Source organism: Fusarium phalaenopsidis, assembly GCF_050370095.1.
Source record: "Fusarium phalaenopsidis strain FUZ10S chromosome Unknown contig_32292, whole genome shotgun sequence".
NCBI classification, from domain to species: Eukaryota; Fungi; Ascomycota; class Sordariomycetes; order Hypocreales; family Nectriaceae; genus Fusarium; species Fusarium phalaenopsidis.
Genome location: NW_028145410.1, coordinates 1,265,484 through 1,280,185, shown reverse-complemented (window position 1 = coordinate 1,280,185; position 14,702 = coordinate 1,265,484). Strand labels below are relative to the sequence as shown.

Sequence of the window (14,702 nt, the reverse complement as noted above, 5' to 3'; positions counted from 1 at the left end):
GACATCACTCAGGAGACACGGCCAAGGCAATCCTCTGCTCCGTGATACCGATCAGTACACGTAGGATAATTCATTGTTACATTAACTTGCTACAAGGCACAATAGTATGGGCCCTATCTGACGAAGCAGCCTGACCTCTCTTGTGTTATAACGAACAGAGACGTCAGCAACGGCCAGGTCTGCCTCGAGATGCTCTTCGAGGACCCCCAGCTGGCCTGCTATTGTCGTCTAGATACAGGTCAACTCAATCTGTTATACAGGCCACGGGTACTGGGCCATAGCATATCGTCTGCTCTCACGACTCCGATATCCAACACCATGCCCTAGTGGTAGCAGTGTGGCAGGAAGTCCGGGCAGGTTCGGGATCAACCAAGCAAAGAGCCATATTCCAGGCTTTATCTCTTCCTTGATGAGACCACTATCCTCCACGTCGCTGCTCGCAGACGAAATGCACGCTGAGGAACTGAGCTGAAACAATGACGCATGAGCCCCTGAAATCAACAACGCCAGACGCCAGATGTGCCTCACCTTGGGCCTGTTCCTACAACGCCAAACTCTCGATCCATATTTTCATACAGGATCCGTGTTGGAGGCGGACGTTCTTTCGTCCCCTCCCGTAATCAGGTAGGTGATGGCATGTTGCCAGCAACTCCTTGCTCTCATTCGCCCACATAGATGCTTCTCTATATCAAAGCCTTACTTCTTGTCGGCAAACTTCTGGTGAATGGCGCGGATCTGCTCCTCCACATTGACGTTGTGCATGTGGCCAAGCTGCGCCTGACTCTTGGCATCCATGGCACCGTCGTAACTGTGAATTGCCGCCTTCTTTCTCCGCGCACGCTCATCTTCCGAAATGGACTGGCCAGTAACCGGGTCGAAAACGTCTTCGCGCTGGCTGGCCAGACGCTTGAGGTTGTTGGCGACATCGACGTGGGACATGTTGGATGACGCGTATCGCGAGTCGGCCTTGGCCTTTTGCTCTTTCCAGCTGGGATCGAGAAGTTCGACTAGAGAATAGTTAGTGACTAGCACATGTGAATAGGGGAAAGAGGGACGTACTTCGCATATGAGCTTCGAGCTCGCTCATCGGGATATGCTGCTTGCAGTTGGGGCACAGGGCCATCTGAGTTCCCTGTCTGTTTGCTGCCTTCTGCGCCGCACGTGGCACATAGTTCTCCTTGATCTTCATAGGAGCACCACCACGAGCCTCGGCATGAGCCTGCTGCTTGCGGGCTTGCTGCTCTGCACGCTCCTGGATCCGACGTTCTTCTTCCTCCTCTTGAGCGGATCTTTGCGGTTGTTGCGGACCGGGGGCATAGGGCTGTGGGGGAGGAGGCATATGGACGGGTTGGTAGGGTTGCTGTTGGGGGTGAGAAGGTAGAGGATACGATGGGGCGGGCTGGGCTGGGTGGGCATTGTAGCTCGTCTCTTCGTCGGGCATGGCTTCTTCGATTCGGAGGTTGGAGCTGATGGAAGCTTTGTTTCGGTCCTCGAGGGAGGCGTACTGAAGCTCCGAAAGGTTGGTCGGAGGCGGTAAGTTGGCCTGATCATCCGCGTCGTTAAAAGTGATGGTCTCAACGACGACAAAGTCGCCCCAGTCGATCTGCGCAAACTCGGCCTTTTTGCTTCTCCTCCTCTTCTTCCTTCTTCTGCCGCTCAGCCTCCTGGTACTTGGCATACTCGGCTCGCTGCTTGGCGCGATTCAACACATGGAACCTCTCCTGGATGTTGGCCTCGAGTTCCTTGGTGCGCTCCTCCTGGGCCTTTCCTCCTTCGCCACTTAGGCCGCTTGCGCGTAGAAGTGTAGTATACTGGTCGATGATGTGTTGGAAGAAGTTGTGAAAGGTGTGGTTGGGAATCAGGAACTGAAACTGAGGGTTTCCAGCTTCGCGCTGAGCCAGCTGAGTCATGAATTGGCGACCATTCTTGGCGACAAACAGAGCAGTAAGTCGGATAACATCCAAATCCTTCTGGTTGATACGGGGCATTCGCGCAGAGAACTGAAAGTCGGCAGGCTTGGGAGGGCCCTGGGGCTTGGGAGGCGGAGGCGCGGCCTCGCCGACGCGACCAGCAGCGATCGCTGTACCGCGCCCACTCTTGACCTCATCGAGTCGCCATTGATAGTACGGGTGGTAGGCGTCGGAGGGGTTGAGGAAGCTAAACTTGGGATTCGAGCGCTCCTTGTCGCGGATGCGATCTTCGAAGACGGCGCCGTTGCGCGCGACGTAGCCGGCAGTCTTTTCGAGGACGTTGCGGATCTCGCGGGGAGGCAGGACGACGCCCGCGGGGGGCTTGATCTCGTCGAGGACGGCAGCGGCGTCGCCGTTTGTCGTTACGGCGGCCATTTTTGGGGAGGGACGCGCTGAAGAAAAAGAGGCTGATGGGGAGCTATCAGCCAGAAGGCGTCTTGGGAAATTTCGAGGTGTTCTGGCGACGCGAAGCTTGGACCGGAGAAATGTTGTTCCGGGGTTTGCTGTTATTTCTGCTTGGGGCAGGAGTTGCCTATCAACCAGGAGGTTGTCGACCTTGACTCGAGATTGTAATGTTCTTCTGATTTCATTCGCATACCTATCTAAATAATTCACGTCTTCCAATCGATACCATAGTTTTCGCATCAATGCTCTTTCTTTCTCCTCACGCCCCAGAGCGCCCAAGCCAGAAACGCCAGCGGTCTCCTAATGCCCTGACTACCAATATAGAATTCCCTATTGAACATCAGTACTCACTAGCACCGACAGCCGACTTATATGCTGCACTCCAGGTTGAGATCCGTGAGGATTTATCACAATGATATCGTCAATCTTTAACCTGTCTCTATTTCCTGCATAGACGAGTTGTCTTGTCGCGTTCAACACAGTCAGGGTGGAACAAACGAGTCTACCATCAACAGTAGAGGCCATCGAGGAGAGACCCTCGTCGATTTGCTCAATAATGGAATTACACAGGACATGGGCATTGTCGCGCAACAGCTCGTCGCAAGATTCACCTTTACTGCCTCATTGGTCGACCATCTCTGGGGAGCCATTGGTCACACCGCCGGGACACATGGACTCTCTTCGCACGGCCTCCGACCGTGTTAGCTTCCTGCCCATCCGTTATCATTCTGCTGGAGACTCTACCATCCCGCCGGCGATTCTACTAGCGAACCGAGATCTCCGGCAACTAACGTTAGTGAGTTGGCCAACCTATCGGGCATCTGTAAGATAGCAAGCTTGGCCTTGGGTTCCTGGACGAAGAAGACGGGATGGTGGTCTAGGGCTTATTACAGTACTTACGATGAAGCCTGGCCAGTAAGCTCCAGGGCCTTGTGCAACCCCAACTCAACAAACCTGCACAAGAACTGAACTTGATCTTCAAGAGACGTATCGCACCCTAGACACTCAGCAAAGATTGCCAAGTACATACCCCGCACAAACCGGCTTACCAAAATGGCCGATATGACGTTTTGTCGGCTGCTCGCGGAGTCAACGCCGTTTTCCCCGATCACGCACCCCAGCCTTACGGCCTTCCAAAAACATCCATCCTTTCACACACCATCCATTCAAAAAGGGGCCAAGATATTCGAATGACAGTATTGACCAACCACCCATGTTCACTCTATTCCTTGGACGACCAAACAACGCACGGCTGAAGTGGACTCTCGGGGTAAAGCTTCTCCGCTGAAGGAGCCAATGATCAAATCCCTCCCGTTCCCTTCCTCATCCATGAAATTATTATGAATTCGACCCGAAGCAGTGTTGAACCCGATACTCTACCCGTGGGAATGGCGTCGCCGGCATGGAGAGCATCGGCTCTGGAAGCTGTCTCCAGCTATCTGTTTGACGAACACTCCAGCCGTTCAGACGATGCTAGCATCTTGTTGGTTCTGGTGTCATTCTTCTCACCCTACGACAAAATCCCCTTGGATCTTCTTGTCCGTGGCTCAGCCAATCGCAGGCGTTGGACAGCCGACGGCAAGATCGAGACTGTGGACGCCATCCCAGTCGGATTGGTCCCGGAGCTGGCTGAGTTGCTTTCAGACACCTCAAGATTGAGCAACATCTTTGAAGAACTCTGTCGGGTTTCAGCTATCTTGAAGTATTCCGATGACGCCTACCATTTAAACGAGGACATGTCGGCTCGCATCCATGAAAGTCTTGATCCCAAAGGTCTTTCCTTTTGGCGACAGCAAGCCCTGATCGTGGCATATAGAGCGATCCCCTGGAAGTATATTGAGTTTCCGTAAGTCTGAAACCTTGATAAGCCTCGACCAACTATTGACCCAACCTAGTGACCCTACCGTGAAGCTATTCCTACCGCATTTGCAGCATGTAACGGAAGCTTATCAAGATTGCTTCGACGATCTTCCAACAGTTACAAGAACTGACTTCATGCTCACCCTCATTGAGGCTTCTCGCTTTCCTGGGATGGCATGGAAGTACTTTGCTGTTGGTCAAGCAGAATTGGCTGCGGGACGCCTCAAGAACACGCATCTTCGCCTTTGCATCGGACAGTCCAAGGCACTCCTAGGCCGAATTAGCGGAAACATGAACGAAGCTGTGAACAGCCTCCAGGACCTTGCATCAGACGACCCGGCAACCGCCATGAATCAGCGAACACGCTCAGAAATTTGCGTGACAGTCCTTCAGCGATGCTTGAACTACATTCAAGTGGCAGATCTTGACACCGCCCGAGAGTTGTTGGAAGACTGGAACCCTCTTGGAGAAAATCCGTCCCCATTGGAAGAAGTTATATGCTTCCGAAAACATGCGCTACTTGGAAGAATCATGAGGTATCAAGGCGAGTTCAACGACTCGCTGGAGCAGCTCGAGATAGCACACAAGACCACACAGGAACAGAGTGACATCATCCTGGAAGAGGATCTTCGCGACCTTACTTGCGATCTGGCTGACACACTGCGAGAGCTTGACAGACCTGTTGCTGGTGAAGAACTCCTCCGCGCGGAAATTGTGCGACGCACTGAAAGACCCGACCCTCTGCCTGGAAAGTCCCTTCTGGAATTGGCCCTGGCAGAGTCGCTTTTTGCCCAAGGGCGCTACGAAGAAGCAGAGCAGATCTGCCTTGACGTCCAAACCAGGACCAGTCTTCTCAAGTATGAGAGGCTTCGACTGTACGTCATCCTGGCAAAACTGCGCCACATGAACTCTGAGTTGGAATCTGCGTTATCTTGTTGGAGTGAAGCGATGCAAGCGTTGCAAAAGTTCCCTCTTGTGAATGGAAGAGTGAATCGGATTATCTCAACATCGATGGCAGACGTTCTCGATGCTCAAGGTCACGACTGGTTATCACAAGAGTCACCCAGACGAGCGTCCCTAAGCGAGCTGGCCAAGCCACAAGGCGTTCCGTACTGGATTGCAGGCTTCCGGCACTGGGCAGAATATCTGCAGTCGAGGGGGGCGCGGGGTGACTTGTAGCCTATCGAGACACGCGATCTTGGACAGCTGTTGATCAGAGATGCCAAGTGAGACATGAATCTACATACATGGGAAGTGGAGTTGATATACCCGAGACGGAGTTATCATTGACGACTCGGCTCAGAGGGCGTTTATGCTTGTTATAGACTGTTTCCAATATTAAACTTGTGGTAACACAAACGGGTCAAACGTCACCGATGATAGTCGTCGTCACTATGCTCGTCTAAGGAGAGGAGGACACTCGTGTGGTCCAAGAACGCGCGTTTTTGGGCATAGGCGAAAAAAGGGGCTCTTGTGCAGTCTCGCCCTCCATGGATGTTTAGCCGCATCGCGCTTGTTTGGAGCTGATGCCACAGTCAAGACGAACCCCTGCTGTGGCTGCAGTAATGAGCCACAACACGAGAGTGGCGCAAAACATTAATCGCTAGCTCTGGAAGCTCTGGGAGCTCTGGGCTGAGGCTTAGACAGGAATGGTAATTGACACCTTTGATCTTAGCTCTTGCTGAGCTTCATTGCCTAGGTACCTACCTAGGTATTATTATTATTCTTCACGTCAATGATAGCAACACCTTTGTAGGCATGAGCTGAGGTCGGCTGAGTGTTAGCTGTGCCTCGCTAGTGCCAAAGGACGCTTTTTATAGGGCGAATGTTCCCCTTCCATGTGCAGCTCCGTTTCCAGGCTAGCGCTACGGGGATTCCAGGGGATTTTCGTTGCCGGGGTCAGGGGTTGATTCGCTGTGCGTGTCCATGTACCTCCCCTCCCCCCACTGGGCGTGAGGTACTAGTGGAGGGTGGAGGCTACTCGAGCTGACGGGAACGACAGCGAGCCGAAAAGGCCACTGTAGCTACAATTTTTGTGAGAGAGAGCAGAGCAGAGAGCCTGGGCAGGAAGGAGCAGGAGCCCAGTGACACGCGCCTGCTGCTGCTGCAAGCATCCTTCCAGTTAATCCCCCATCCCATCACCAGTTTCAGCCCACCCGCATGTGCTAAGTTAATCATCGACCATCCCCTGAAGCTTCGTGTCCTCCTCGACTTCTTTTCGTCCTTCCCTTTCCCCTTCTTCAACCTCGCATCACCCAACGACGTCCAGGCCTATTGTGCATCGCCTGCTGTCCATTCTATTACCCCGGACAGCTTGCGATTGAACTTTTGGGTCTTTTTCTTTTTTCTTATTCTTTTTTTATCTTATCCTCCGACCCATTCGATGAGGTGTCTTTAAGTCATCTCCTCCCCCCTGGCCGGTTTTCCCTTCTCGCTCTCGTTTCCACGACCAACCTTTTCTTTTTTACATCCAAAACCATCCGACACCATTGTCCCCGATTCGAGTGTCTGCGCTTCAGGCACAGCTTCTAGAAGCCTTCCGCGATCGAGTCGATTCGAACTGAACATCGATACTTGACCGCCATGGCTCGTTCCCGGGGCAAGAGTCCCAGGCCGCCGGTCAAGGCTGAACAGCCTGTCGTCGAGAAACAACAACCTGCTCCGGTACCGCAGCCGCAGCAGCAACAGCCGCAGCAGCAGCAGCCTGCTGCCGTGGCTAGCAAGCCCAAGAAGAACACCAACGGCAAGGCCAAGAAGTCGACCTCGTACAAGTCGGATGGTGTTGAGGACAACGATGTCTTCCTCCTCCCCGTCTCCGACTACTGGATTGTCCTCGGCCTCATGGTCGTGGCCACCATTGTCCGTGTCTACAGGATCTACCAGCCCACTAGTGTTGTCTTTGATGAGGTCCAGTGAGTCTTTCTCGCTCCTGGGAGCTTTGGTTGAGCTTCATCCCGAGCTCCAGCCATCCCCTGTCCAGACCAGTCCACTAATCGTTTCGTTTCGCAACCACAGCTTCGGCGGCTTTGCTACCAAGTACATCAAGGGCAAGTTCTTCATGGACGTCCACCCTCCCCTGGCCAAGATGCTCATCGCCCTCACCGGCTGGCTCGCTGGCTTCGACGGAAGCTTCGATTTCAAGGAGATTGGCAAGGACTACATTGAGCCCGGCGTGCCATATGTCGCCATGCGCATGTTCCCCGCCATCTGCGGTATCCTTCTGATTCCCTGCATGTTCCTGACTCTCAAGGCTGTTGGCTGCCGTACCATGACTGCTGCCATGGGCTCCGGTCTCATCATCTTTGGTTCGTGTTCCCGGAGATGCAAGGTTCACATTGACTTGAGCTAACTCTTCGCAGAGAACGGTCTTCTGACCCAGGCCCGTCTGATCCTCCTCGATTCGCCTCTTGTTGCTGCTACCGCTTTCACTGTTCTGTCCTTCACGTGCTTCACCAACCAGCACGAGCTTGGTCCTGATAAGGCCTTCCAACTCAGCTGGTGGTTCTGGCTCATCAACACTGGTCTTGGTCTGGGTATCACCGCCAGCATCAAGTGGGTTGGCTTGTTCACCATTGCTTGGGTTGGCGCCCTCACTCTGGTCCAGCTCTGGGTTCTGCTCGGTGACACCAAGAACGTGTCCATGGTATGGAAATTATTGCCCATGTTGGTTCTTGATCAGCCTGCTGACTTCTTCTAGCGTCTTTGGACCAAGCACTTCATGGCCCGCGTCTTTTCCCTGATTGTCGTCCCTCTGACCTTCTACATGGCCATGTTCGCCATTCACTTCGTTGCCCTCAAGAACCCTGGTGATGGTGATGGTTTCATGAGCTCCGAGTTCCAGGCTACCCTCAACAACAAGCGAATGAAGGATGTCCCCGCCGATGTCATCATGGGCAGCCGTGTCACCATTCGTCATGTCAACACACAGGGTGGTTACCTTCACTCTCACCCTCTCATGTACCCCACCGGCAGCAAGCAGCAGCAGATCACTCTGTATCCTCACAAGGACGACAACAACATCTGGCTCCTGGAGAACCAGACTCAGCCCCTCGGCGTCGATGGCCAGCCTATCAACGGTACCTATGCCTGGGACGCTCTTCCCGAGCCCCAGTACATCAAGGACGGAGCTGTTCTCCGACTCTACCACCGCCCTACCCACCGCCGCCTGCACTCCCACGATGTCCGTCCCCCGATCACCGAGGCCGACTGGCAGAACGAGGTCTCCGCTTATGGCTATGAGGGCTTCGATGGTGATGCCAACGATTTCTTCCGTGTCGAGATTGTCAAGAAGAAGACCAAGGGTGCTCTCGCCAAGACCCGCCTCCGAACCATTGAGACCAAGTTCCGCCTTGTTCACGTCATGACTGGCTGTGTTCTCTTCTCTCACAAGGTTAAGCTCCCCGATTGGGCTTCCGAGCAGCAGGAGGTGACTTGCGCTCGCGGCGGTACTCTCCCCAACAGCTTGTGGTACATCGAAAGCAACGCTCACCCCCAGCTGGAGGGCGATGTTGAGAAGGTCAACTACCGACGACCTGGCTTCTTTGGCAAGTTCTGGGAGCTTCACAAGGTCATGTGGAGGACCAACGCTGGCCTCACTGACTCCCATGCCTGGGACTCTCGCCCTGAGTCTTGGCCCATCCTTCGCCGAGGTATCAACTTCTGGGGACGCCAGCACACTCAGGTCTACCTCCTCGGAAACCCCATCATCTGGTGGTCTTCCAGCGTTGCCATTGCCATCTGGGTCGTCTTCAAGGGTATTGCCGTTCTCCGATGGCAGCGCAGCTGCAACGACTACGCTAGCTCCACCTTCAAGCGATTCGACTACGAGATTGGCACTTCGGTCCTCGGCTGGGCTCTGCATTACTTCCCCTTCTACCTCATGAAGCGTCAACTGTTCCTTCACCACTACTTCCCTGCTCTCTACTTTGCCATCATTGCCCTCTGCCAGGTCTTTGACTTCATCACTGCCCGCGTTCCCGGTATTGGTGTCCGTGAGAGCAACGCCATCAACCGCATCGCCACTGTTTCTTTCCTTGTCCTCTCTGCTGCTGTCTTCTCCCTGTACGCTCCTCTGGCCTATGGTAGTCCCTGGACCAAGGCTGAGTGCAAGCGCGTGAAGCTCTTCAAGACCTGGGACTTTGACTGCAACACCTTCTATGATAGCGTAAGTGTTTTGTGTCCAATCAATTCAGACAATAGTTGACTAACATGCGACTTTCAGTATGACAAGTACAGCCAGGTTCCCGCAGTCAGCTCCTCCGTGGTCCCCACCACGCAGGCTACTAAGAAGGTTGACCCCGTCAAGCAAGAAGCTCCCGTCGTTAGCAAGCAGGAGGAGGCTGTCATCTCTGGAGCTCCTGAGCCCGCTGTTGAGCACCGTGTGGTTGCCAAGGAGGAGAAGATTGAATACCGTGACCAAGACGGCAACCTCCTTGACCCTGAGCAGGTCAAGGCTCTGGAGGGCAAGGTTGAGTTCAAGACCAAGTACGAAACCAAGATCAAAGTCGTTGATGAGAACGGCCAGGAGGTTCAGGAGCCCGAGGGTGGCTGGCCTGCTGACATTGACGCTGGTGTCGCCCCTCCTCACCCTGATGTTGAGGGTGTGAACAGCGAGACTCTCAAGGGCAAGGAGAAGGTCGAGGAGGTCGTGGCTGCTCCTGAGGATGTTGCTGCTAGCAAGGATGGTGAGAAGGAGGCCGAGGAGGCCAAGGCCAAGCCTGCCAGTGAGAACCAGGACGCCACCGTCAAGGATGAGCTGTAAGCTATCGGACAGTTGAGTTCTCTTTGCGAGACCCTCGATTTCCATGTTTACGAAGCCTGGCTTGCAAACGGCCCTACCTACTCCTGGCTCAGCCTCTTCTACAAACCTTTCCGCAAGCCTTGTAACATCATGTACTCATTATCACTTGACGACTTATGGAGAGGGTGGGAAAAATCCCTGGCGATCTTACACTACTAGAGAAGATGGGGGGATAATCAGTATCTGTCTGATTTTGGAGGAGAAAAGCCATAAAAAAATTACACCCATAAAAAACGAGGGGATAAGGAGGCTATACAGGACCGGGACGTCGGGCTACGGCGTATTCTCATTTGTTGACATGTGTCTGAGGGCATATCGTGGCATGCGTACAATGTTTGCGACACAGATTCCATCATCTAATATACATTTTTATGTCATTCATGTTGTCAAAGTTGTGTGATGCTTATTGGAGTAACCTGAATCTCTTCGTAAAGGAATAGACTGACGTTAAGCAAACTGTATATTGATAGGTTGCTCCGTCTAAGTGAAGCTCAATATAGATATCAGAACAGAGATCGTATGGCAAGCAAGCGTATGCAGTTGGTATCATGTGTATTACTACTACAACTAGTGGCAGCGTCAAATAGCATAGTTGACGGCCTTGCGTGATGATCTAATAAATGTAGGCAAGCAAACCCTGTGCATGTGTGCTCTCTCTCTCTCTCTCTCTTGCGCGTGGCAATCCAATCCAATCATGACGCTCTGGACCAAAAGCAGAGGACAAGTAAAGTATGTCGTCCCAAGAAACCCATTTCCCGACCCAGTTTGCGCCTCTCGAAACGAACGATGCGCATCTCTCTCTCTTCTCTGTGTCTCCCCGTAAAACGCCAAAAGTTGTAGACCCGCGAGGACTCCCATAACGATCGATCGGTCCCTTCATCCAAGTCCCCCGGCAGTAAGTCAGTTCCCATAACATATTCATCCAATGTATGTTGAAGTATCCCATCCTTCGTCTTCTGAGCTGCTGTGTCCGTGTCGAGACAGCTGATCGAGCATCATAGCGCCCAGCATACGCAATCCAAACTCATTCCCACAAACCAAGCAATGCATGCAATCCTGTAACCCAAAGTGTTATACAAAAATAATACACAAGACCCACATTAGGAGATGACGCCGTCGTCAACCCCGTGCGGATCTTGAAAAGGCTGTTTTGTTTATTGATCCGCAGATGGGATCGTGATGGACAGTCGCTTCGTGTCTTCCGAGCCAGAGCTGCTCTTGACATCCAGAGACTGTATGGAGCTTCGTACGCTCCTAGCTCCATCCGTCTGCAAAGGCGGAGTATGGGGCTCTTGAATCGGGCCGTTGACCTTTTCGTTCCGCGTTCGGTCAATGTTCATCATTGGTGGGGTTTGAAAGCCTGGGACCGAGAGATGATCGGACACCACACTCTCCTCGCGGCTGGTCCGCGGGCTCTTCTCCAGGTCAACCGACAGCGGCGCCTGGATGTTGGGAATAACACCTCCTCCAATTCGAGACCAGAACATCTGCTCTCGTAGTCGTACACTCTCCTCCCAGGCAGCCTTTTCGTGGTTCTCGTCGTCAGCTCGCCAGTGACCGTCCTTGACCATGCGTAGAAATCCAAGAAAGTCGCACGTAGAGCGTACGCGGTTGAGGCAGTACTTGCACAGAGGGTGTCTCTGAGCAGAATCGGTCTCGCTCGTTCGGAATCGGTGGGTACGCAGATAAATAGGATCCTTTCGAGAGTCACCGCAGAGGGAGCACGGGTAGAATTGCGGCTTCGTCAAAGCAATAAATGATCCTGTGGTTGGGACAGGCTCCACGACCAGTGACCCCTCGGCAATCGAGTTGATAACAGTTCGACGAGCAAGCCAGGACAGGCCCGGAGCCATATCAAGACGAAGGGTAGGCTCAATGTCTTCTGCCAAAACCCGCTTGTAGAACTTTGTCTCTTTCAAGCTAGGCAGAGGAGCAGCGGAGGCGTTCGAGGCAGCACTGATGGTCGAGGCGGGAGTGTTCGGTGACTGGGGGGCGCTACCGACAGCCTGACCCGTTGTGTTGAGAGATGTAGTGGAAGCGTTGGAAGGGTGAGCACTTGAAGTCGAACCCCCAAGGCCAAACGAGGACAGCGCAGTAAGGGCTCCCATAGAGCCCGACGAGACACGGCTTCCAGCGCGGTTGCGAGAGACTCGAGCGAGGCTCACAAAGTCATCGTACGAAGTCAGATCCGTTCGCAGGACAGGTTGGATCAGATGGGTAAAGCTTGTCGGGTGTGAGGGCTCGGCAGCAGGAACCCATGGCGAAGGTGAAGGTTCATTGGCGGATGTTCGCTGATCGTCAAGAGAATCGGATTTGGCAAAGCCGGGCGAAGAGGGAGCGGTAGGGTTGGTCTGGTCGTCGCGTTCGGCAGCCATATGCTCCATGACGTGCTTGAGCTCGGAGAGCTGCTCCTGCTGTGACTTGAGCAGACTTTCGGAATCGGCCAACTGAGCTTTCAACTGGTCATTCTTGCGTTGCAGCACCTCGTGATCCGCCTTGGCCTCCTCCTTGGCCGCAATCACCATCTTGTTGGCCTCTTCGAACAGGGCAGCAGTAAGGTTTTCGAGCTCCTGCTCAATCTTCTTCTTGTCCTTTTCCGTATCGAGACGCTTCTGGCGCTCCTCGGCTATTTTGGCGTGCCAAACCTTCTTTTCAGCCTCAACGGTATGCTTTCGTATCCAAACGTCGCCCGCCAGCATTTCACGCTGCGAGGCATTCTGGGCCTCGAGGATGCGAATTCGGTCGCGGGCAGTGTCGAGCTCATGGCGGGCGGCCGATAAAGAGTCATCGAGTATTGTCTGGTGATTGATGGCGTTGATGAGTTTTGTGCTGAGGGTGGCGACTTCGTCATTGAGGTCGGGATGGTGATTAGGGGTCGAGATACTACCGTCATCGGCCGGGCTCATACCACGGCTTCGTGGATCAGGCAGGGTGCTCATCTCATCACCGAGGTCGATAGGTGCAGGAGAACCGATCGGTAGATGTGTTGAAGAGGAAGATTTGACGGGCGTGTGATCGGGAGTAATTGTTGAAGGAGTCCGAGGCTTGTGGCTAGGCGCATAAGCGATCGAGGAAAGTGATCGGAAATGGCCTAATGATCGTCGAGACGCTGGTGAGGTTGTCGCAAGAGGCTGGCCCCAGCCAGCGGCGGCGGCAGACATTGGAATAAATCTAGAGCAGAGCAGACGTGAGCGTGAGTTTGGGTGTGCGAGCAAGGTTCGGCGAGGCAGAGGATAGAGTTTGTGCGTAACAGAAGGTGTGACAGAGGAAAAGAGAGATGGTGGTGGCGCCCTGAGTCAAGAATTCAAGGCGAGGAGCAAACATACGAGTCCATGGCGAACGGGCACAGTGGAGAGTGTCAGTCGAATCTGTCGTGTGCTGCGCTGCCGGCCCGGACAGCGACGTGCGTGACCTGACGTGACGTGACCAGTCGAGATGAGACAGGTCAACGAACGTTGGAGGACAGAGCGTCAGGGTCAGGCAAGCTCAGGATCCGTGGGGAGAGGGGGAGGGAATTGGCAGCGCGGCCCAGTCCAGCGGGAATGGAGGATGGGATGGAAAAGGCGGATCCTCCGGACCCGACACGGTTTGACGACGACGAGCGAGTCGAACGGTAGACGGACAGACCAGACGAGGGAGAAAGCGACGGAGGTCCGAGTGTGAGAGGGTAGGTATGGTACAACACCCTCTCGTCTCTTCCTCAGGGCGGGAGGAACTGCGGCTTTGAAACTGCGCGAGCCACGTTCCACGGGGTCGCACGTTCCACGACCGGGGGGTTTCGATGGACGATGGGGCAGAAATGCTGTGGCTGGTTGACTCTAGCGCGCAGCTTCAGCGGTACGGTACGAGATGAGGAGAGCGAAAGAGGAGCTCCCTCCCGCTCCGCTGACTGTTATGGACTGGAGTGACGCCTGTGTGTACGAATACGTAGCCTGGGCGGCCGCGGTCCCCGTTCTGTTGCTTCTCCGCAAGCCTGTTGTGAGGGTTGCTCGAGATGGATGGGGCACCCAGTCCGACAGTGTCGTATCGTATCGGACGCGGATCGCAATGGGCGGGTGGAGTTTGGGATGATGCGATGATGTCGAAGCAAAGAAAGAATGCCAATCTCGACAAGATTTTTTTGGTGTTTCGTGATTAGGTACGGTAGGTCAGTGGAAAGAAAGGGGACCAACCAGTACAAGTAACCACGACCCTGTCCTGATCAACTTCTCCTACACGTCAATCAATCAATCAATCCAATCTCTCTTTTCTTCGCCTCACCATTCGGGGGGCTCGACTCGCCTGCAGGCTGCAGGTGCAAGGCCTTGGGAGCGGGTGAAATGGGATGGGGAGGGAACAGCAGTACGAGGATGCAAAGTACCTACCTCGTGTCGGCCAACCAGAGGGCGGGACACGAGCAGGGAACGGCAGGCGCGACCAGGCCTCGGCCCTCACCTGCCCAACCGGACCTCAAGCGGAACCGCCTCAGCCACGAGCTGTCTGGTGACGCCACGCCATCACATCCCAGGCGCTCTTGCCCCTGTTGGGAATAGCCAATGGGCCAGGGCCAGGAGCAGCGGATACTTGGACACGAGGTATCGTCGAGCAAGCTGAACTTGAACCTGAACGGGATACGCGGTCTCTGACTTGATAGCTCGTGCGCTAAAGAGCAGAGCCCAGCTGGACTA

The 14,702-nt window shown here is 54.2% G+C and overlaps 4 protein-coding genes across 4 annotated transcripts; 2 read left to right on the top strand and 2 right to left on the bottom strand.

Annotated features, from left to right (window-relative positions):
* Positions 1 to 696: 696 nt before the first annotated feature.
* Positions 697 to 2,345, bottom strand: LRP88_04701 (Pre-mRNA splicing factor PRP21 like protein-domain-containing protein; the record flags this gene model as incomplete). The annotated part of the gene is made up of 3 exons (XM_083241270.1): positions 697 to 1,007; positions 1,060 to 1,543; positions 1,614 to 2,345. The coding sequence occupies 3 exons, from the start codon at positions 2,343 to 2,345 to the stop codon at positions 697 to 699; spliced, it is 1,527 nt and encodes a 508-aa protein (XP_083102418.1).
* Positions 2,346 to 3,763: 1,418 nt separating this feature from the next.
* On the top strand, positions 3,764 to 5,414 carry LRP88_04700 (uncharacterized protein; the record flags this gene model as incomplete). The annotated part of the gene is made up of 2 exons (XM_083241269.1): positions 3,764 to 4,221; positions 4,271 to 5,414. The coding sequence occupies 2 exons, from the start codon at positions 3,764 to 3,766 to the stop codon at positions 5,412 to 5,414; spliced, it is 1,602 nt and encodes a 533-aa protein (XP_083102417.1).
* Positions 5,415 to 6,818: 1,404 nt separating this feature from the next.
* On the top strand, positions 6,819 to 9,996 carry LRP88_04699 (dolichyl-phosphate-mannose-protein mannosyltransferase PMT1; the record flags this gene model as incomplete). Its single annotated transcript, XM_083241268.1, has 6 exons — positions 6,819 to 6,872; positions 6,939 to 7,147; positions 7,251 to 7,540; positions 7,595 to 7,878; positions 7,933 to 9,399; positions 9,457 to 9,996. 6 exons carry the CDS (start codon positions 6,819 to 6,821, stop codon positions 9,994 to 9,996), a joined length of 2,844 nt encoding a protein of 947 aa, XP_083102416.1.
* A 1,193-nt stretch (positions 9,997 to 11,189) lies between these two features.
* LRP88_04698 (uncharacterized protein) lies at positions 11,190 to 13,196 on the bottom strand (the record flags this gene model as incomplete). Its single annotated transcript, XM_083241267.1, has 1 exon — positions 11,190 to 13,196. One exon carries the CDS (start codon positions 13,194 to 13,196, stop codon positions 11,190 to 11,192), a length of 2,007 nt encoding a protein of 668 aa, XP_083102415.1.
* Positions 13,197 to 14,702: the final 1,506 nt, after the last annotated feature.